This window comes from Brachyistius frenatus, unplaced genomic scaffold (assembly GCF_029030835.1).
Source record: "Brachyistius frenatus isolate BFR_SWC_R1_liver_20210118 unplaced genomic scaffold, ASM2903083v1 Contig_62, whole genome shotgun sequence".
Taxonomy (NCBI): domain Eukaryota; kingdom Metazoa; phylum Chordata; class Actinopteri; family Embiotocidae; genus Brachyistius; species Brachyistius frenatus.
In genome coordinates, this window is record NW_027210661.1 from 1,245,112 (window position 1) to 1,267,680 (window position 22,569).

A 22,569-nucleotide genomic window follows, 5' to 3' on the forward strand; every position below is an offset into this window, starting at 1 on the left:
AAGTGAAGGTTTTAGACACTAAAAGCAAAGTGGGGATGCTTTTCAAAAATAATGACAACAATAGTGTTATATTGATCAGTTGAGTATTTCATCAATTTGCCTTTAAAACAGCACCAGTTCTTCCAGGCACACAGTTTTTAAGGTGCTCGGCAGGTTGGTTGTTCAAACATCTCGGCGGACTTTGCTTCACAGTGACACACAGAGACGACAGCAGTACCTCCACACGTCGCTGCTCTTGGAGAAGAGAGAGAGCTTGATGACCTCCGGGGCCATCCAGGCGTACGTCCCCGCTGCGCTCATCTTGGTGGTCTGGTGCCACTCGCGGGCCAGACCGAAGTCTGTGATCTTCAAGGTTTTTTCGTACAGGTCGTCCCGCTCCACCGGCTGCAGAATGAGGACTGAGGAAGAGGAGGAGGAGGAGCAAGCGGAGAAAAAAAACAAAACACAGTTTGAGTTAAAAGGCGACAGGCTTGTAGACACAACACAGAATCAGTATCAGACAGAAGCACGCAAATGCAAACACACTTAAAAATGGATTCTGTGACTTTCAAATATATAAATTCTCTCTGATAGGACATCAAACTAAAAAGAAACAAATAGAAACAGAGAGCTCCAGAGTCATAGATAATTAAAATGTAAATCCTGTTAGATGACAGTAAAAGTGAATTCACCTCATACAAACTAGAGCTGAAGCAATTTGCATTCTTACTCTAAACTAACTCACCTTAGTACATCTCATAGATTCAATAGTTCTGAATACAAGTATCTACTATTTATTTTTGTTATGTATTTACATTATCTTTAGCATTTTTTTTCATCTGCATTTTTTTTTGCTTTGTTGTCGTTTGCCTGTGTGGGCAGCTGCAAATGTATAGAGGAATGTACGAACAGCAGATTTGATTGTACGACTTTGATGAAAATAAAGGCTTTCTGTTATATTCTGTTGAACAAAAAATACTGGTTTTATATTTTCTTAAACGTAAATATTTGCTGGTTTTCTTCTTCTTTTTAACTAAATATAATTTCTTTGGGTTTTGGACTGTTACTTGAACAAAAGAAGCCATTGGAGGACCTCAACTTGAACTTTAGGAAATTCTGGGGCACATTTTTCACTATTATGAGAAGAGCAGTTAATGTTGGTGTTGAATAATGGCCAGAAAAATGTTTGTAGACTATTGTGATATCACAGCAAAATTGACCTTTGACCTTTTGGATATTACATGTCATTCTCTTGTTTTATTGCACATTTGCATGAAATTTCATCATAATTGGCGTATGAGTGAATTAATGGACTATGAAAAACAATTAATCAATATTATTTGAATTACTTATTATTAGCTATTGAATAATAATCAATTAATAATTATTTATTATAGATTAATAAGTAATTAATGGATAGGACAGTCGGGCTCCTCTTGTTAATTCTTCTCACAGACAAACATCAGATTTTAATTCCCCACTGAAAATCTATACAAACATGCTGTTTGTTAATGCAGTGGAACAGTTTCATGATTCATGGGTGATCGGGAAAGCACAATATAAAATCCAGTCTCACATTCAAGAACAAAATGTAAAGAGGTGAATAACAGAGCCATGTTTACATTACAGGTGTGGTCGAACCTGTGCGGCGTTCAGGTTTCTGCTGTACGACGTGACTATTATCTCGGTCCAGCAGTCTGCAGTGTGCGAGCATCATTCCTACACAGTGATGCTCATTTTAATGTACGCTGTCTCCTCGTTAACGTCAGACTTCCACCTCATCTGTCTCTCTTTGTCTCTGTCTCCTCCATGTACGACTTCCTCCTTCCTTTCCGTGAGAGGGCTGGCTATGGAAATATTTGGAGTGTACACAGTTCACTGGGAGCCAGGGGGTGGGAGGGGTTGCTCTCTCTCTCACTTATCTACTGGCGTATGCAAAGGGTGGCGAAACAAGGCTACACACACAACAGCGTCTTTGTTTACGCACACACACGTACTCCTGCACACACACACACACACACAGAAAAAAAACCTTTTCACGTGATAAAGGTGTGCCTCTCTCTGTCCACCAGCTCGCTGGGAGTCCAGTTTCAGAGATAAAGAATTAATCTCAGTGGATACTTCCACAGTCAGGCGATGTCGACAGAAGAATCCAAATCCAACGCAGTGAAAACACTTCACTACGGAGGATTGTATTAGACTGGACATTGTAGTTTTCAGATGATGCCTGAATTGTGCTTTTGTAGCGTGTGTTTATGGTTGTGAGGAGGTCATGTGGCTGAAAGTTGTCTGACATCCAATCAGATCATTATTATTATTCATACACTTTATGTTTACAATCTATAATTTTCTCTTCCTGAAGTTTCTTCTAATATTTTCCCAGAGTTTGTCCTTTTACCCATCAAGGGTCTCAGAACAGAGGGTGTTGGATGCCGTACAGCTTGTAAAGTACCCTCCTAGTGTCTGAACAGTGGATTGAAATGTCTCTATAATATATGGACAAAGACAGACAGTGAGATAGACAGAGATCTGCGTACAGACTTGTGAACTATTTTGGAAGCCACCAGATATAAATAAAACTGACTTGACTTTTACTTTTGCAATATTTTGAAAGCAGGACTTTAATTCATAATGGAGTATTTTTACATTGTGGTTTTGGTACTTTTAATTAAGTGAAAATTCAGATTAAAATCATCATGTTTTATCATCTTTAACCACATCTCAGAGACGTACAGGTTAACTGAGAAAATACTCTGCAGATATGTTGTTAATGAAAATAATTAATGGAGCAACAGAAAATTAATCAGCAATAGTTTTGAACAGATATTGATTGTCTTTATTCCATCTTCTCACATGTGGATGTTTGCTCATTTTCTTTAGTTTTGTAGTAAAGTAGATTTAATATCAAACCACATGAATAATTTGACATGTCAACTTTTTTACTATTATTTGACAGGTTAGAGACCAAACAACTAATTCATTGCTAGAGAAAAATGCATATAGGTTTAGCTGATCACATGTAAATGTAGCAGAACAAAAGTATATTTTCCTTTAAAATGCACGGAGTGGGAATAGTGCAGTGAATGGGTGATTCAAAATGTTTACTTGAGGACAGCAGCTACTTGAGTCAAAATAACTTTCCACCACTATGTTTAGTAATGTGATCCTGTGTCTCGTCTCCAGACGAATCAGTGCAGGTTGCTGACAGCGATAATAAGTAGCCATCATCCTCTGGCCGTATTTTCTATTCTGATACCGTCGTCTCTGAGGGACAGCTGTCTCCTCGGGCTTCAGTGTTTCTCTCCGAGTCTCTGAGAAGTAAAAGATGGAGCCACACAGACTCGAAAAAGAACAGGAGATCAGGACGTGTTTGCATGCTCAGATGGGTGTGTCGCCCTCACAGTCCACCTTTCCTGGTTCGTTTCGTGTGTACAAATATGGAGCGCATCCACTCAGGGAGAGGACATCATGTTTGAGGTGGAAGGTTTCTCACGAAGAGACTGAATGGAAGCTTGTTCCCAGAAACTGAACGTGTGAAGCTGCACTTCCACCTGCTCTCCCTGTGGCTCTCTTCCTCATGTAATTATAACATCATCAACTCACTTTCGCACCTCCGTCACAGCTGTTTCCTGCTGCCATCATTTCATCCATACGTCACACAGAGAGGTCAACATGTTTGTGTTCAGATGGCAGCGGCGAAACCTGAAGTGCAACGACACACAAATAACACCCACGAGGGCGTGGGAAGCATCGCAGCATATTTTATTACAGTGGAGGAAATAAAGTCCTCAAGGATAACGTGGCTTTTGCACAATGCAATGCCAGCGCTGTTGGAAATGTTATCTCAAAATAGACCAATGAGAAGAAAGGAAGGAGTACTGCTTACAAGCTCCTGAAGTCTTCTGAAGCAACGAGAATTATGGGAAATATCACATGCATGGATGAGTCACTGATTAATCTCACAGCTTCATTACAATAAACACCCAGTGAGACACATCATTGGGTGTACTACAGCACACTTGGAAGAGTTATGAGATAATGTTGCTTAAATGTTATTTTCTCTGCTCGATTTGTTTTTAAATTTAATTGCCTGTCAATCAAACTTTGTCTTATCGATGAACAAACCTGTGCTACGTCTGCGACCAAAGTCATGGAAAAATGACGCAACATTTTGACCTTTAGTCTGGACTAAAGTTCGAAGTTCTCCATCCAATAGTTGAGAGGAGTTTTCACTCCAAAGTGATGGTTCTCGACTGGTCGGTTGCAAACAGAAAGTGGGTCACAGGGCGATGTTGGGTGGATCAAAGATGTGTGCCTTTAAAAAGTCAAACTTGTATTTTGAAGTCTACAAACTTCTCTAATTTGAAGGACATTCTCTCAGGACACGCAGCGGGTGCAGTAGCCATTTGCTGCCTTGTCATGAAAGTATTGACCAAAACTACCATTGTCACATCAGTAGTTAGCTCTCATTTGAGCATTTGTAAACAGGGTTAGGATTAGATAAAGTCTTTATTTCATTGGGTTTTTAGACCTGTTTGCACCTGTTAAACAGTGCAGGAAGGCAATTTTTATTACTGCACTATTTTTTTGTTAGATAAATTCAATGGGCTTGAAAATTTAAAAAAAAAAGTAGGGTTGTGACTTAATGATTTCAGATAAATGTGGGTCCTGATGTCGGGCCAGTTGAGACCAGCACACATAATGTCCAGGGGACCGTTAGCCGCTAATGTGGCTAAAAATGAAAACATTTATCAAAATAATGTAATGTTTCTAAAGAAAAGGACCGTGAGGCCATGTGAACCCACTCGGTATACTGTCATATAACGGGTATGCACCAGTTTGCGATCTTTGGAAGAGGACCGCAGGGTTCAGGATGCCATTCGGGCCGGGCACACAGTGTGACATTTATCACGGCTCAGGCAACAATCCAAAAGCTTCTATCACAGCCAAGTATTGATCAGTTGTCAAAGACACCTGCTGGTTGGGGCGTGGCCAGAGAGTCGAGGTTTCAGCACACAGAGAGCAATGAAGCAGCATCTATCTGCCCCGTTAGTGTTTATTTAGCCTTTAAACTGCAGACATTCATCCTTCCATCCTTGGACCCTGACCCCAGCCGAGTGTTGAGAAACACCAGCGAGTCGCTGTTTAAACACTGATAGAGAAGTAACCACTGAGGCTTTAATCTTACTTATGATCCCTCCGCCTGGTCTGTTAAGAGCAGGTGACACATTAGCCCACAGAGGAATGCAACCAAAGGTCCTCTGAGTGATGGCATTTCATTTCACCTCTGTTCCATTCTGGAAAAAAAACTTCACATAAAATAGTTTGAAAAATAAAAATAAATTGTCTAGATTTATTATATTAGAGGTTTTCTTATAAATAAACTCACCCAGAATTTTATTAGGAAGACCTGTACAATATCCGGTCCACTGCATTAACAGATGCGAAAAGGGCAAAATATTAGGAACATTTTTCAATATAATGAGATCCACCACCCACTATGACCTATATAATAGATAGAAATTATCAACTTTTTGACAATATCAACAAAAACTAAGTGTAAAAGTAGAATTTTTCCAGAGCTGTTGTGTTGGATTGCACAACAGGTGTTTCTAAGAAAGAGCTCAATGAGTATATTCATGTTTAAACGGTCATGTTTCAGTCATATTCAAAAATGTTAGTCTTTACCTCTTTTTCCAGCAGAATCTTAACAAAAATAATGATAAAAGTTATTTTAAAACACTGTAAATTACCACCAGTATAGTGTTTTCATAAAATGGCTTTGAACATGCCAAAGTGTTGAAAAATACAATTTATAACTGCCTTGGATTATTCCTACAAATAAAACCTTTCAGAACTAACCAGTCTCAGTAAAGTGCCATTGTCACTGTGCTGCCCCGCCTTATAAACTGTGTGATGGGAGAGCGAGCGATCAGCTGGAGTAGAGTTTTGGGCGTGGTCATCGGAGCAGTCAGCTGAGAGGTTTTGTCTCTGTGATCAGCTGATCAAGGATGTCAGAGCTCTGTGTAACTTTAATTTCTCTTCCTGTGTTCTTCAGCGTGCTGCTTTAGTGACGTTACTGAGGCGAGATGATGGAAGCTTCAAGTAAAATCTTTATTTACATTTTTACACCATTGTGCACAAATGCACTCCACAGGTGTGTGTTGAGGGTTATTTCTGTTCTCATTTGACATCTGCATTTTAACTGGTGAACCTTTAAGTGGCTGCTTGCTTTTGGGTACTTGGTCCTTTCCTTGTCTAAATCTACATCTTTTTCAGCTCACAGTGACCTCTAAAAATAAAGTGAAAAAAAGGATCCTAGTCTAAGTCAGGTATGAATGATCTTGTCGTTTTTTTTTATAGTTTTGCAAAATTGTCGTCTGGGTGTAAAAAAACATTTCACACACATTTCACCAAAATAAAAAATTTAAATGTAGTAAACATGAGAAAATGTTCACAGTGTGGCCAAATCCAAATCAGGGGAAGTTTACTGCTTTGTGCACTTGATCTGTATCTCTTATCTGGGTGCAAACCTCCAGGAGAGCAGGCCGGACAGAAACAGCTGATGATGCAGACTCTGGCTGCTGCTTCGGTCAGACAGACGAGGAACTTCACAAATGCAAATCTTCTGTGAATGAGCAAATGTCACTGAACTGTTCAGTCTGAAAATGAACAGTGAGTGACACACAAAGCTTGACCAGTTAACTCACAAACTCGTTTTGGCCAAGACTCTGCTGTGTCATTAACTTGTTGTTATGGTAACAAGGGCAAAGGGTCACAAACCCAGATTATGATGCTGGGGAAGAGGAGGCGACTGAGAAACGAGCACCCGTGTGCCCCTATGAGGATCTGTTTTTGTGCTTTTCTCAGGAGGCTATTGACCGATTTCCACCATTGTTTTTAAATCGGCCTCTGAAGTATGCTAACTTACTGGAAGTCCAATACTGATCGGCTGGTGTGCCTCTTTAAATTCAGCAGTTGGGGCGTTCACTGGTTCATTCACAGCCACATCCAATCCTATTCATCCAAGTGTTCACCACGACCATTACAACCTGACATTCCTCACGCTTACTCTGTTGATGCTGATGGTGCTGGATGCTGCAGCTCCATCTACACCTCTACACCTCCACCTGATTTGACCGGTCTTATTATCAGCTTCTGTAACGCACTCTGAACGGCACCAAACTGGTGCTACACAAAGTTTGTTTTGGTCGATTGCGTTCGTTTTTGGAAATGCTTTCTGTTTTTAAGGTTGTGTTAAAATTTTTAGACATGATGCCCAAAGTGCAGTGCCTACTGACTTTGGAGATTTTGGGGCTTTTCCTCGAACACTATAATTTTTTTTCAGTAGTTTAATTTATGACCAAACAGTAAGTGCAATACTAACAAAAAAATTGGAAAGGAAGTGTTACCAAACAATAGTATTCTAACACGTTAAATCAAAATGGTTGCGATGGTAATCACTACACCTGCATGCCGGTCTCACAAAGCTGCTAACAGGGCTGTTGACTCTGAGCCTTGTTTTAATCTAAGAAAATATTTGTGAATGTTGTGAATTTATGTCTGTTTTCTGTGGGTCTTTTTCAAGAAGGAACCTCTGGGGGTTAAATATTTCATAAGACTGAAAGGCATGTTACAGCTGTGCCAGCTGGTGAGACAAATCTTGAAGATCCTCATGAAGATGTAGAGATTTGTCTTTTTCTTTCTCTAGCTTGTTCTTCTTCCCTTTCCCCTCACCAGTCTCTCATTCGACCCTCTTCCACTTCTTCTCCTCCTCCTCGTCCTCCTCCTCCTCCCCTCTCATACAGAAACAGGTGTAGCCTGCAGGGTGGAACAGCTGTTTCTTTGGGGCCAAGTCAGCGAATCAGGTCCGACAAAACCCCCAACAAACTCCCCTGATACCTCCTTCCAACTCTGCACAGCTCCCCAACACCTTCTTCCACCTCCTCATCCTCCTGCATGTCGAGAGCCGCTCGCTGTTTATGTACAACACCCGAGCGCTGGTTCCAGACGTTTGTCTCGGTACACCGGTGTGACAAATACTGGAAGCTGACTGACATGGCAGCAGGTCGATGTGCATCAACACAGATGAGATACAGCCCCCTGGGACGCTGATCAGCCAGCCCCCCGCCCTGCAGGCCCCGCCGTCTCTGTTTCTTTGGCAAAGATCAAAACCTCGGCAACAAAAAAAAAGCAACCACCCCCTCCATCATAGCTCCATATGACTGTCTCTTCATCTTCGCATTCTCTCTTTTCCCCATCATCCCCTCCCTCCGCTGGTGCCCACTGCCTGACTGTCTGCTGTTGCAGCTGTCGCCAGCCTGGCTACGATCACAACACACCGGGGACGAGGAAGGGAAGAAGAGACAGAGGCAAAAGCACGAGGGTAGAGGGGGTCAAAAAAACACAGAGTAACTGAGAGGTAGATTGTGTGTATGTAATGTGGGAGGTGGAGGGTGTGTGTGTGTGTGGGGGGGGGGGGGTAAGAAGATGAGGAAGCAAAGAGGGTGGCGGTTTAAGATGAGGAATGGGGGATGGGAGACTGAAGATGAGAGGGGGAAAAAAAAGGCGAGAGAGGGACAAAAATGACGAGGGAAGAGAAATGAGGGCAAAGGAGGAAAATGAAATATTGGGAAGAAGCAGCGAAAACTGATGCGAGCAGTTCAGGAGGGTAAGAAGAGGCAAGAAACAGAAAGCCAGATGGAGGGGGAAAAAAAGGCCCAAGCGCCACGAGTAAAGAGGGAAATATTAAGTGGATGAAAAGATGCGGGCTACGAGAGGTAAAGAGAGATGACTGGAGGGAGAGCTTTTGTCATTTCCCTGGCAGCACATGCCAGATGTCTTTGTAGCCCAATAGGTCGCTCCCTTTTTCTTTGGCTTTCTCGCATCTCTCGCCTCTCAAAAGATTTTGAGAAAAAGGAAAACATCTTTCCAAACAGACAGAAAAAATAGAACGTGGAGAACATTAATACAGCAGATTTGGATCCTAAAAACCTCCTCCTCATCATCATCAAAACCTGTCAGTTTAGCAAACTGACATTTGAAAAATACAGCACTGCGATGATTGCATCATTACATTTCATTTAGCTGACGCTGATCACCGAGACACTGCAGACGGGACTTTTCCCTGCTCCTTCTGCAGCACTGAGAGAATATCTCTGTCCATAAACCACTTTTAGTTTAGACTAAAAACTGATGCGTGGCACAGCGAGACGTTCCATCTAATCACTGAGTCCGTTCCTCAGTGCTTTGATACGGAGGTTGTAGTGAGTATGCTCCCATGTCATCGATACTACAGCTTGGCTCCACTTGTACCACCACAGGCCATCGGGGGCTCTAATCCTGAGCCATGCAGTGGCACAGTTTCACCCTGCAGCCATTCACTTTGTCTCCACACAAACGCAGCTGCCAGATTCGTGTGACCAGTCAGCCTCTCTCTCAGAAGACATGGAGGTATTGAATGAGGCGGCTTTCTTGTGCGTGGAGTGTGTACCTGTGTGTGTGTGTGTGTGTGTGTGTGTGTGTGTGTGTGTGTGTGTGTGTGTGTGTGTGTGTGTGTGTGTGTGTGTGTGTGTGTGTGTGTGTGTGTGTGTGTGGTAGGAAAACGGGAGTACTTACATTGTGGGAAATCACTAAGAGGTTTGAGCTTTTTTTCACTCGTGATCTGTTACAACTTTTATGGCTGCCCTTTAGTCTAACAAATTGCAAACAGCACCAACCAACAAAATTTTGTTAAAATACTTATCGAAAACGAATCCATTCTTCCATTTTGAACCTTAATTCATGCTTTGATCCATTTGGTGAATTTTATATCCAAATAATAGACAGAAAACTGCACAAGGTTCAAGGTCCAAACCAGGTGGCAATCCACTGTCATGTCACCCACTGGTTGGTAAACTGCTGTTTTGAAGCCAGCATCTTGTTTTTATTATTATTATTTTCCAGTTATTTTTCTTCTTCTACTGTTGAATGAGTGAACATAGCCTGCCACAACTTTTCCATAGTTGTTCCGAAAGTCCAAACTATCAAAAAAGCAGTTTTCACACTGCAAACAAACCAAACCATGGTTTAGTTTGATCCGGACCGAGACCAACTCCTTTGGTCAGACCCAATTTTTGTCACTTAAAGGCAGCTTTGACACATATTTGTCCAAAGGTCCAGACAAACAAGGTGGGTGTGAAAGTGCCCTTAAACGTCAATACAAATGACCACATTGATGAAGACATAGCATCATATATTTTTGTTCAAGTGTGTCCTTGTTCTTTCGAATCATGATGAAAAACATCCACCCATCATTTTCCAGTGCAAGTCCAGTCGTAGCAACAACAAATTTAACAGCTACAGTCGTTTTGTGTGCGAACAGATGACAGTAGAAATGTTCTCTCTCCCCTGATTCATGTTTTTCATTAACTTTCAGATGATTAAGGCTGTAGATTCTCTGAACCAGTGAAAAACTGAGAAGACAAGACCTGAGCAGTCTAATGTAATCTTAAGTCATTTAACATCCCTGAGTTACAGATGGACCTGAGCTCTTAGTCGTTGTCAAGGAATCAACTCAAGTCTGTAATTTCACAACATGTTCGCATGTCAAGTCTCTCCAGCAGTGAATGTAAACGCTGAATAAAACATCACATGCTAGTACTGGCTCTCGGGCCTATACAGTCTAAACCCGTTGCCCGCTGTCTGTCATCTCACTGAAGTGTCCTTCACATGACTCCACTATGAAAGTGGGTGAAGGACCTTCGGCTCGGGGGACACCCAGCGCCCTCTCCGCTTGGCCTGACTCTGCACTCTCCGTGCCAGGCTGCTGGCAAACAACAATGACCCTCTGACAGCGGAGTCAACAGCCACCAAACATACAACAGCCCAGGAGTTGCCACTGTAAGTGTGAGTGTGTGTTTTACTGTTTATCACTTTGTCCACAGAAATGTTCAGCTTTGCTTGCGTGTGCTTTTCTGACTGTGGTGCTAAGAAACACTAAGTCACATTGTGTTTCCAATTTGCAGCATTTTCTACAGCATTTTTTTTTTGTCTTTAAGCTCTTTATGTGCTGTTTCTGTTGATCTCTTCTCATTTCATCCCTCTTTTTACATTTCTCTGTCAGTTTGACTTTAAGTTCAGACCTCTTGTGCCATTGCTTCTCAGATGCTCTTTGAAAAGAGCTGAGGTGAGTTTGAGGCGATGATTAGGAACGCACGGCTTGTAGCATTTAACAGTGGCGTTTGCAGCACTACTGTTTACCTGTCTCCTGACTCCCAGCAAACTAAAACACTCCTCACACCTGTTTTGCAGACAGGGATTAAGAAACACCAGAAGCCGCAAAGTGTTCCAGCTGTGTTTATGTAAATTCACTGCAATTATATAATCTACTAGTCAGTATGGGTTTACATGTAAACATGTAAGTGTGACTGCGTATAGGTGCAGTTCTATGACCAAAATGTGACAAAATCTTAATGAACATTAATGATCACAGTACATACAAGGTCTCATCAAAAAGATCACAGATTGCTCCTGTTGCACACAAACGGAGTGCAGGACCGTGACCGGGGGGGGGAGAAGCAATAAGTATTCCAAGTTACATCCCTTTATCAACATCAGCACCGGAGTAACAAGCATTTTTGTGACTACTGGTATGTGCGCCTTTGCAATTTCATAATGGACCTGAAACTTGAGCAGAGAGCGAACACCAAATTTTGTGTCAAACTCAAGAAATCGCCACCAGAGACCCTTGAAATACATCAGGAAGCCGACAGCAACGAAGCAATGAGCTGGGCGAGGTGTTTCTGAGTGACATTCATGTTTGAAGAGTCACTGTCCAAGACTGAAGAAGGTGCATCAAGTCAGGAGTGAACCAGGAGCATGCTGGCGGTTTTCCTTGACATTGGTGGGGTTGTGCACCATGAATTTGTCTCCCAGGGTCAGACTGCCAACACCAAGTTCTACTGCGTCATTATGAGGCGTCTGACGGGAAATATTTGGTGCAAGCAACATGAACGATGGTGCGATGGCATTTTGGTTCTTCCACGTGACTGCGCGCCCACTCAGCTCTCCGAGTGTCTCACCTGCAACAACACAATCTTTGCTCCCCACCATCCCTACTTGCCAGATTTAGCTTGCTGCGACTTCTTTCTGTGACCCAAAACAAGGTTGAAACTGAAGGGTTTCTGTTTTGACACTATAGAGAAGATCTAGTGCAAATAGCAAATGGTGCTTGACAGTTGACACGCTTATAGAACGGGACTTCCAGGAAGCGCGCCGAGCGTGGCAGGAAGGAGCAAAGTATCGCTGCACAAGGGGAGTCATTTGAAGGGGATGATGGGCAGACTTAAGTCTCTTAACTTTATGATCACACCTCATACCCTGGACATTCACAATAATGCAGTGTTCATGAGCAAGAGGCTGTGTAAATGTGTGTCAGTATGCTTGGAAGGTCCTCAGAGAGCCGAAGCTGCAATGCACTAAAGAGAGCGGGGAGTGATCACTGTTAACTGGCTTCAGATCAGCTTTTTATTGACCAGTGGAGGAAAATAATCGTGATGCGTGTTTAAGAGCGGGGGTGCGTGCTTGTGTATTGATCTGTAATCGGGCAGCCATTGACTGGTGTCACTGTTCGGTTTAGTTGTTTCACTCTTCGCTCTGCCTGAAAGTCAGCACTGTTTACTTCTGACTGCGAAGTGACACAAACATCTGTTAGCAGCGAGGCTGAGTTCACACAGTTCAAAGTCCTTCCAATAATCCACGTTTTATCACCAGTCTGTGATGAGCAGCTTTATGGAGCCTCCACACACCTCAACTAGTACTTCAATTACTAATTTACCCAAATTCCTTTTGATAGTCTACTGTAGTGCTAATAAGAGATAATAGCAGAAATGCATGACTTCATTCGTGCTTAATAAATCGAAATGCTTTGTAAATTACAAGCTTTTAATCAGAACAACTTAAATGCTCCTTCATCATATCCTCAGGAAAAAATCATTTAATAAACTACTTATTAACATTTACAACGGCAGAGCTGTGACGGTATCTCCATTTATTAACTTCCAGATAAAGTTTGACTTGCTGGTGATATGTGTGCAAAGCCTAAAATAGTACAATTGTAGATAGGAAATTAAGTTCTGTTTGAATAAAGACTCTGGTCATCTGCGATGTTTATATACAAATAATTGGTAATAATGTGGCTTTATGTCTCTATTCAGTAGTGATGCAGATATAAATGTCTGCCAATCATTTATAAATACTTTGGGTTTTACACTCCCACGCAGGTTTGCAGTTAGTTTGTGTTAGTATGACATCACTAAAGAGTCTCGATTTCTAATCGGCCATCAGCAAAAGTTACTCAAAAATTAATAAGTTAATAAATCACGGATTCTACAGTCAATCAAGGCTGCAGATGTAAATATTAACAAGCCGTTTGTAAATGGATTGTAAGCCAGATATCCAACAAGTGGTCAAACAGTCTGATGAGGAGATGTCCTTTATCTATTGAACAGCTTGCTCAGGAGACAGCGTCATGCTGGGAGAGCTGTTTTCACAAGCTGGCAACCGAACAGTTGTTCTTATTAATGGCTTGTAACAGATCTGTAAAGCAGCTGACAGACCTTTGATATAACAGCAGTGGTAATCAGAAAGGAGAAACACTCACATCAACCCTCACACAATGTCTGGAGCGTCCACGGAGGCTTCTGTCAGTGGACAACTGAGGTCCATGATCACGAGACAGAACGGACACAAAAACCAGGTTTTTACCCAACAGTTGATGCTCCACTACAGCCACGCTAGCAATACTTTGAGTCTGTCTTAATGCTAACGTAATGCAACACTGACCATGCTACCATGCTAAGTTTTATCACGTAAGAGTGTTATCATATTTACTATCTTTGTTCATCCTGCGGGGGGGCCTAGAGGGGAAGTCAGATAATCAACAAACACCATCTGAGGACCAGAGCTATCTGTACCACATATCATAACCACCAATGAAGCTGTTGTTGATATATTTCAGTCTGGACCAGTGAAGCTGGATCAACCATTATTAGCTGCGAGAGTGGCTAAAAGAAAGACAAAGAGGAGTATTATAGGAACTCAATTAAATTTAGATTATTACAAACAGTAATGCCGATAGATTTACTTGATGTACTGTAAGAAAAAAGTGTCCACGACATCCTTAAATCGGGCTTTTAGAGTGGTCGGATCGTTACCTATTACCAAACCTGCACATACTTCATATGGCTACAAATTTGTGCATTTGACTTGAACTTGCAGTGCATCGTATAATGAGGCCGACAGTACTGAGGCACGGGCACTGCAGACAACAGTGCACCGACGATGTTCGCCTTAATCTGTAGCTGTCTCACTCAGAGAAAGAAGAATGGTTTGACCTCCTCTCCAACTGGCCTTATACTTCTCTCTATTCCAGCGTTCATCCCTCCCTCCCCCATCCATCTCGCCATTCCCTTTCCCAGCAGCTGAGCCTCCAGGGGTTTCTCTACCCATCCTGCCTTGCTTCCATCCATCTCTCCACTCTGTCATTCCACGGCCTACAGTCGCCCCTCGCTGCCTCCGTCTCCCATCCTTCGCCCCCTATTCCCCTGCAGTGACTCCTGCCATTGTGAGCCCTGCTCTCGCTCTGTCTTAGGCTGCTGTGTGAGAATGGGGTCATTGTTGCTGCCTGTATATGAGTGTGTGTGTGATAGTAGGAGTGCGAGTTCTCTGCCCTAGCGCCAGCATGTCCTGCAGCCTGACCTCCATACGCACAGAGAGCTACATACTCTCTGCACATGCACCAGGCTTGCAAACATAGAAATCAAAACACAACCTAATCCATAATTCACTTCTACAGCGTCACGTTGATTTGCTATTAAAAAAAAATATATATATTCTCAAACTGTCTCTGTCAATAATCTCTACATAGTTGAATGTTATTTGGTCTAAAGCTTTGATGTTTTGTATATGGAGGCATGTTCAGTTATTTTTAAAAAGAAAAAACAATATTAGCTTTGGAGGTTGGTTCAGTTATAGCAACGTGATGCCTAAACCTCCAATTAGTAAAAAGAGTTATGTTTTGATTTTGACCTCACAGCAAACTAGTGTAACCAGCTCCAGGTGAAACTATTGTAGATGTGATATTAAGTACAGTTTGCACAATAATAGTATATTGCACAGCTTTTTTTTGTTAGATTACTATTATTGCCATTTTAAAACAATGTGCAAAACCCAGTTTCAGGATTTCTTATGTCCGGGCTGTAATCAATATTAAATTAACACCTGAAAATAATATATCTGTACATATTCATGTACATATCGTCTGTCAACCTCATACCGATGATACACTTCCAGACTCTGGTTTGAAAATGGTTTTGTGGCCCGTTCCTGATATCGCTAGCTCGCACTAGTCCAGTTAGTCACAGTCTTGGCCTCGGCTCTGTCTCTCTGAGGGATTAGCAGCCGGCACTGGCCACCACTCTAATCCTTTCCTCAACAGACTCACTCTTACGTTCTCTCACACAGACACACACAGCCAGACACGGCTTTTCAATGTCTATATGTCACATCTTAGCTTGCCAATCTGTTAAGTAGCAATTACAGCACTTGTGTGCAATGCTGTTGTTGATGACATGGTTGCCATAGTTTAACGCGTCAACCAAAACAAAAGAAGCCAAAGGATATAGTACTTCAATTAAATGAATTCGTCTCATCTTCTTTTCTTTTATTCTAAATTAAATGCTTTATGAGCACACAGCATACTTGACAGGCCGGCTTTGAGACACTGCGCTCCCCCTATTCAGATGATTGTTGTCTGTGTAAACATGGCGTCCATTTGAAGCTACAGCAGTCAAAACAGCAGGTAATGTCAACCTACCTCTGTCTTTATTGTGTGTGTCTACAGTATTATCCTCTGCATTCATAGTTAAACATCACAGAGGCTTCATCGACGACCATAAAACTACTGTTTATGTTCACATTCATTTGTTGCAGCTTTTTAACAAGTGCTATAATGAGGTGGAGACATGTTGTCTAACAGGAGTTCAAAGAAAAAGACAAATATCGGATATACTCTGTGTTTATGTTAACGATGTAACTTTTACTGTATGTTAAAGCAGGTAGAGGTACACATGGGACATAGCCCAGCCTGTGTCTGGCTGCTGTTAGCGACAGGTGATCAGCTCACCTGTATTGTCTTACCTGCAGCTGACTCACTGCTTCTACAGAGCTCCGTATCAAGTGTCAGCGGCTCTCAGGGATGTACATGTAACGTTAAGAGGAACCGTGACTCAGGCTCCTGTCTCAGCAGTGGTAGTGAAACAGGAAGTTCAAAATTTATAGATTGAGCAGTTTCACTCACTTAATTTTCTGGAGCTTCTGACCAAAACACACAGTCCTCATAAACACACTGAGGCTGCTCATGAAAGTGAAGATGTTCAAAATGATTCTGAGCATCTTTTGGACTTCTTTATTCCAGATGATTTAAAAGGAAATAGACCTAAATGAGATGGTTGAAACTTCAAAATTGGACGGTCAAAATTGTTTTGAGACCTGCTGATTTCAACAAATGTTATGTTAAATTTTTGTTGTTTACTTTCACCTAAACGAAAGTTGCAAGTTTAAATGTAAATCCCAATCCACACTTGTTCAGAGGCGACGGATTCATGAATTACCAGTTTCAGGGGCATTCTGGTGGTCCAGGGGTTTAGGTGATGTTGCAACAGGTGCAGCAACCTATAACACCATGTAAATCAATTACTTCATCACCTCCTCCCTAAATTCTGTAAATACAATTAAGATCAGTGATATTTTTATTATCTCCCATGATTTTTTTTTTTTTAATGATTAATTGAAGCGAAATCAGATGCCCAACCAAGAAGTTTCCTCCTGCTACAGCAGTTCTCTCACTCAGTAAAGACGTGAAATGTCCAAACAAGAAAGCAGTTACAAAGCTTTATAACTCAAGGACACATATTTCAGATTGGCAAATAAAGATAAATAAATAAATGCTTGGTTTTCAGCAAAAATGTGAATTCTTACTGGTTGTCTTAGTTTTCTGTGACAGTAATCTGAATATATTTGGGTACTGTATCGTTGGTCAGACAAAAAAAGGATCATTATAAAAATGTATCATGAAAATAGTCATTAGTGGCAGCCCTTGTTTTATACACCAATTGTCATTATACTTCATTATATTCCATCTTTCATGTCTGTATTCAAATCGACAGTTCAGATGGGATTCCGAATTTTGCTTTAGTTGAGCCAAGTGAGGAGGACTGGTGCCCTATGCTTCGAGAAACTGGAGGCAATCCAGGATCAGAGTGGCAGGTAAGGCATGACCATAGGGGGCAATGACCTGCCAACCCACAAATATGCTGTGACATCACTCTAAGGAGGTCATGGTAATCAGATTATCCCCGTTACACAGACTGACTCACTCAGTCACTCGCCACTGTGGGCGTGACCGACAGCAACACTCAGCAGGTTAAACACAGAATCGCACATGCTCACGGTACACACCTCAAAAACTTCAACTGAGGTGGGATAAATTTAGAGGAAAGCATGTGAGTGAGGCAAAAATAAAACTCCTGTGATGTGAAAACACACAAAGACACACCGACTCGATCAGAAGCGTCCCGTTTTTCCTTGATGGCTTTGTCTTTGGGAGAGTGAATATTGTTTACCGAGTGCAGCAGCTTGGCTGATGGGAGACAGAGCAGAGGCTCGGGGGCCTGAGCTGCTATGTGCACCGCAGCGATGCCAAGTGGTCGGCGGTTTGAAGAGGACACCTGAGACCAGCGCACCTGGACAATGAGCCGAGGTGTAACCCTAAACTGAGATGAACCACTGTTTATCCCCCACGCTCTCCTTCTCTTGTTCTTTCCCATCAGTCTACTCTCTCGTTTCATAGAGCTCCACTCTCTCTGGTCCCCAAGCTTATTTTCTCTCCACAACCTGATCTATTCCAGCCTGTTATTCTCCCAATCTTTTGATTCACCAACTCTCTCCTCTGTCTCACTTTCTTCCCATGCTTTCCCCTTCTGGGCATCGGCAGGCTAATGCAAACATCCCTCAGTGTGGGTGTGAGTCATATAATAACATACTTAACGATAAGCACCCCGCATTTTTCAGCAGTATTCATCATTCAGGTGGAAAAGAAGGTCCGAGCCCTCCATGAGATATTCCTGCATTTCTTCAGTTGCTATTTTCACACACACAATACCCTAAATTAGGGGACTGACATTTTGCTAAGCAGCTGACAGCGGCTAGCAGCTGTATGACTCAGTGACAGAGAAGCAGTGCCCATGTCACCGTGGATAGGCAGTGTTATGGTGTTGTTGCCAAGGCTCTGCTGTCCAATACGCATCTGATCCCACATCGTTACGGTCGGTGCCGCAGAGAGAGGCGGGAGAGGAACGAGATGGGAGCTGGTATACATTTGAAACACGATAGAAAAGTAAGAGAGTTATGAGGACCAAGTGAGGGATTGAAGATTAAAAGACACGTTGGCAGATCAGCAGAGAGTGTGTTGAAACTACACTTACTGTTGATGCTTTAGTCAGCATCCTGCACACTCCACCCATATTTGTACACTCCCTCACCCATCACTCATGTGACTTGTTCTAAACACACACACACCGCCTGAACTGCACATATTTACAATCGCACTTAGATGCAGGCTGTGTATTATTTCTTTGATGCACTGACAACTGCAACTGCATCTTTAAACAGCAAGTAGCACAAAGGACCAAAAATAGCACAGTGAGTTGCAGAGCAGAACTGCTCTCCTTGAGGAGGGGAGGAAGAGCAGGAGGAGGTGCAGAGAGAGCTGACAGGGAAAAGATGGAGAGAGAGACCAGTTCTCCAGGACTTAGCCCTCCCTGCTGTGTTCAATTTAAGTTTCTCCTCCAGTGTCAACGCTTCCAAAACCTCGGTGACAACACCAGAAAAATTACATTTCTGGAAAATGATTTGGAGAGAATGTCATTACGTTTATATCTGTCCGCTTATTTGTTCCATACAGGGCAGGAGATGAGACCACAAATCAAATATTTAGACTGCAAAAATGTCAAAATTAGAAGTGGGACAGTTAATATACACCGCAACATAACGCAATATGCTCCTTTGCAACTCTTTAGTAATACATACAAGTTTAAGGTATTCTTCTTTGCGTTCCCACTCTTTTCTGGTCTGAAATACTGTAAATGATATTGTTTTATTCTTTATGCTAAGCTAAGCCTTTCCTCACTACAGCTTCATATTTAGACTCGAGAGTGGAGTCAACCCTCTTGGCAGACAGCAAGAAAAGGAATGAGTAGGTGTTTTCTTCTCCAGTTAAACACTAGTGTGATGTAGCGTAGTAGACGAGTGTTGCATATCCCCCTGATACTATGGTTACTAAGGGCAACATGTTGTGACAGCATTAGTCCATTAGTCCTGGCTTCAATTACAATCAATGTCACAATAAAGATGGAGTCATGTCAGTGCATTGAATTTGCCTTCCAACATGCAGTGCATCCAAACCAATGAAACCGTTTCTCCTATTTTATTCACAAACAAACGAGAGGGAGAAAAATACACTCGTGTAGCTGCTTGTTTAATAGGCACACCTAGCGAAAAGAGTAACCGGAAATCTTACATTCAGGAAGGCTATTGTCATATTCAGCTTTTGTTAAAACTATATGACATAATTACTTGCAATATCCAATTACCGTGCATGTCAAAGCACTAACGTTATGTTTGTTTTTTTTGTTTTTTAAATTTCTAATCAATTGTTCACTCCATTAAGACTATATTAAGTTCAGGACACATTTCTCAGTAAAATTGCAACTGCACCACAAACTACAGCCTCCAAAATGATCACAAAGTAGACACAACATCTCCCAAACAGCTTCAATAAAAGCTGAACGGTAAAACATTCATGAAGAGTTTATTGGAGGATTGTTGTTTTAGATGCCAGTTTATACTAATAAATGTTCACACAGAAGAACTTTGTTGTAACTTTGTTTTAACCTACTTGGCTCTGTGTGTTCGGTCTCTGGTGTTTGACACAACTTCCCCTCGTTGAGCCTGAGCTGAGAGTTCATTGTTATACTATATACAGCTGGGTGAGCATCAAGGTCCATTACAGATCTTGGAAACGATAATAACAGTGACAAGCAATACGTTAGCACAATGTCTACGCAGTCTCAATATACTATCGCCCTCAGCCACATGAACTAAACTGAAATGTTCCCATGACAACTGACCAAACTCCGGCCGAAGAGGAATGCCACGAGATGCAACTGAATGGTCCAGAAAATTTCCAGTGCATGGATCTTGATCAAAGAATTGACGGTGTTAGCAGATTAAAAAAAAAATTGTATCTTGACAAAGATCTAGCTCAGATGATATTTATCTAATATTGAGTTTATCTTGGCTCTGCTCAGTTCTTTTGTGTTATGTATAGTTCCTGTAATTTACATGGGAAACTGGTACTGGTTCTACTATATTATCTTCATGCCCTACAGCTTTCCTCTCGCAACGTGTAACAATGGTGTCACCAGTCTTTTCAAAATATTTTCATCATATTTGTTGAATTGCAGACACACTTACTGTTGCTGGACTTCAGGTCTCTGTGGATGATAGGGACGAATGCCTGGTTATGCAGATAGTCCATCCCTGTTGCAATCTGGACAGCCCAGTTCACCAAAACCCTTGGGGGAACCTTCTTTCCAGCGAGGGCCCGGTTCAGAGCCCCCCCTCTGGCATACTCCATCACCAAGCAGAGGTTGGGCTCCCGCAGGCAGACCCCACGGAGAGCGATGATGTTGGGGTGCCGGAGCATCCAGAACAGCCTGGCCTCCTGCCGCACGCTCTCTGCGGTCACACTAATATCCTCATCCGGGTCTTGCCTGGCAGCCTTTACAGCCACTTCCTCTCCCCGCCATACTCCTTTGTACACCTTCCCAAAACCACCGGCTCCTATCACCTCCTCTAGGAGCAGCTCTGAAAAGTCAATCTCCAAGGGACAGCTACCCACCCCACCTGCCACCAGCTGCTGGTAAGTGGCAGCGTCTCCTCTCGTGACATAGTTGCTTGGAAAGATACCCACCTTGTCCTGGATCTTGCCTGTCCACCAACCCTCGTCCCCAGACACTTTAGAGTCTTTGGAGAGAACCTCAAGAAGGTCCCCACGGCGCAGGGTTAACTCCTCATCTGCTGTGGCCTCATAGTCAAACACTGCTGTCCAGTAAGGGTTGGGGTTGTTCGCCCCACATCGGTGACCAGGGTGGGAGTCTGGGGAGCCGGAAGAGGAGATAGTGGAGGACTTCCAGCTGCTACCATTCTCCACCTGCACGACTGAGGCGGGAAACATCGGCGGTGGAGGAGTCATATTTGGGGGCATGGAAGAGGAGGAGGTAGTAGAGGAGGGCGGGCCCGGGGGGATGAGGCAGGGGGAGGGGGTGAGCAGCAGCCCCCACAGCTGGTGCAGGACAGGGGGGCCGCTGTGCTGCTCGCTCTGCCGTATGGGTTCATGGCAGCCTGACTGCTGTTTGACGTTGTCGGCCTGCCCTCTGTCAACTCAGGCACAAAATCCATACGGGGCCCATTGACTGAGACGAGGTGTTCTCGACCACCAGCGGAGGGGAGAGGGGCTCAGGGGCTCAGAGAGCTGCCACTGCTCTCCCCCATCACCACATATTGCGGTTGAATCTGTGCCAAATCCTGTCAGCGGTTGCTGCTTTGCTGTTGCTACGCAGTGTGTAAGTAACATGTATTCCCAACGGCAAGTTCATTCAGGGTCAATGTAGATCAGGTCAAACAATGACACTCAGTAGAGCGGATCCATTAGTGTAACCCCGCCCACCCCCCCAAAACCAAGAGTGATATTTTTTTTTTTTTTTTTTTTTTTCCCACAGTTGTGTCTTGTAAAAAAGCTGCCAAAACTCTCTCAGGAGTCGTGAATGAGTTTATCTAGAAAACAGCAGGTTATGAAATCCGTCGGAAAGATGCCTTCAGTCTGATGAGGACGTGATCAGTCAGCCAGCTGTAAAAATGAATCCAGACTCTCACTGGTGTCTCAGACGCTGCCAAGAATTAACAAAACAGTTAATGATTTACTATATTGCTGCTACAGTTAACGAAAACAATCTGAGCCATTATGTCTTTATAGTCTTGAATTATTTGCCCAAATAAACTGGTTAATTTCAGCCCATGAGAATCAGTGTATTGAGCAGCCGCTGAGGTGATGATAAAACCACAGCTGATTGTCAGATTAATTTCAAGGAGGAAAATGCACTATTAAACTGCCAATAAAAAACCCAGTCTGTGTGTGAGCTGAGTGAAATGCTCCGAGCAGGGGTCCTCCTTATTTCTCATCCAGCCCTGTGTAGATGCACTTCCCCCGCCAGCCATCTCCGTGAATAAGGGCTGTTTTCTCGTCTATGTTGTTTGGAAATATCCGCGGATATTCGCCCTACATCCCGACAAACCGGTCCAGGCTATAAATCCTACATGCATGGCCACTCATGAGTAGGTTCAGCGTCCCTTTATCAAAAAGGCCCCGTCCATTTTAAGACAGCTGGGGAATTAGAGAGAAACAAGCCGGAGGCTGGACGGCAGGTATTC

At 42.8% G+C, this 22,569-nt stretch overlaps 2 protein-coding genes across 2 annotated transcripts in view; one reads left to right on the forward strand and one right to left on the reverse strand.

The window, feature by feature from the left end:
• Positions 1-21,809, reverse strand: part of map3k10 (mitogen-activated protein kinase kinase kinase 10) — a 35,527-nt gene extending 13,718 nt beyond the window's left edge. Inside the window, 3 exon segments of the mRNA XM_069706368.1 lie at positions 218-398; positions 20,554-21,399; positions 21,402-21,809. Of these exon segments, the coding sequence (XP_069562469.1) occupies positions 218-398; positions 20,554-21,399; positions 21,402-21,540 (1,166 nt within the window). The 5' untranslated portion in view covers positions 21,541-21,809.
• The window catches only part of tbcb (tubulin folding cofactor B), a 170,981-nt gene that overhangs the window by 40,052 nt on the left and 108,360 nt on the right, over positions 1-22,569 (forward strand). The gene's annotated exons all lie outside the window — the stretch shown is intronic.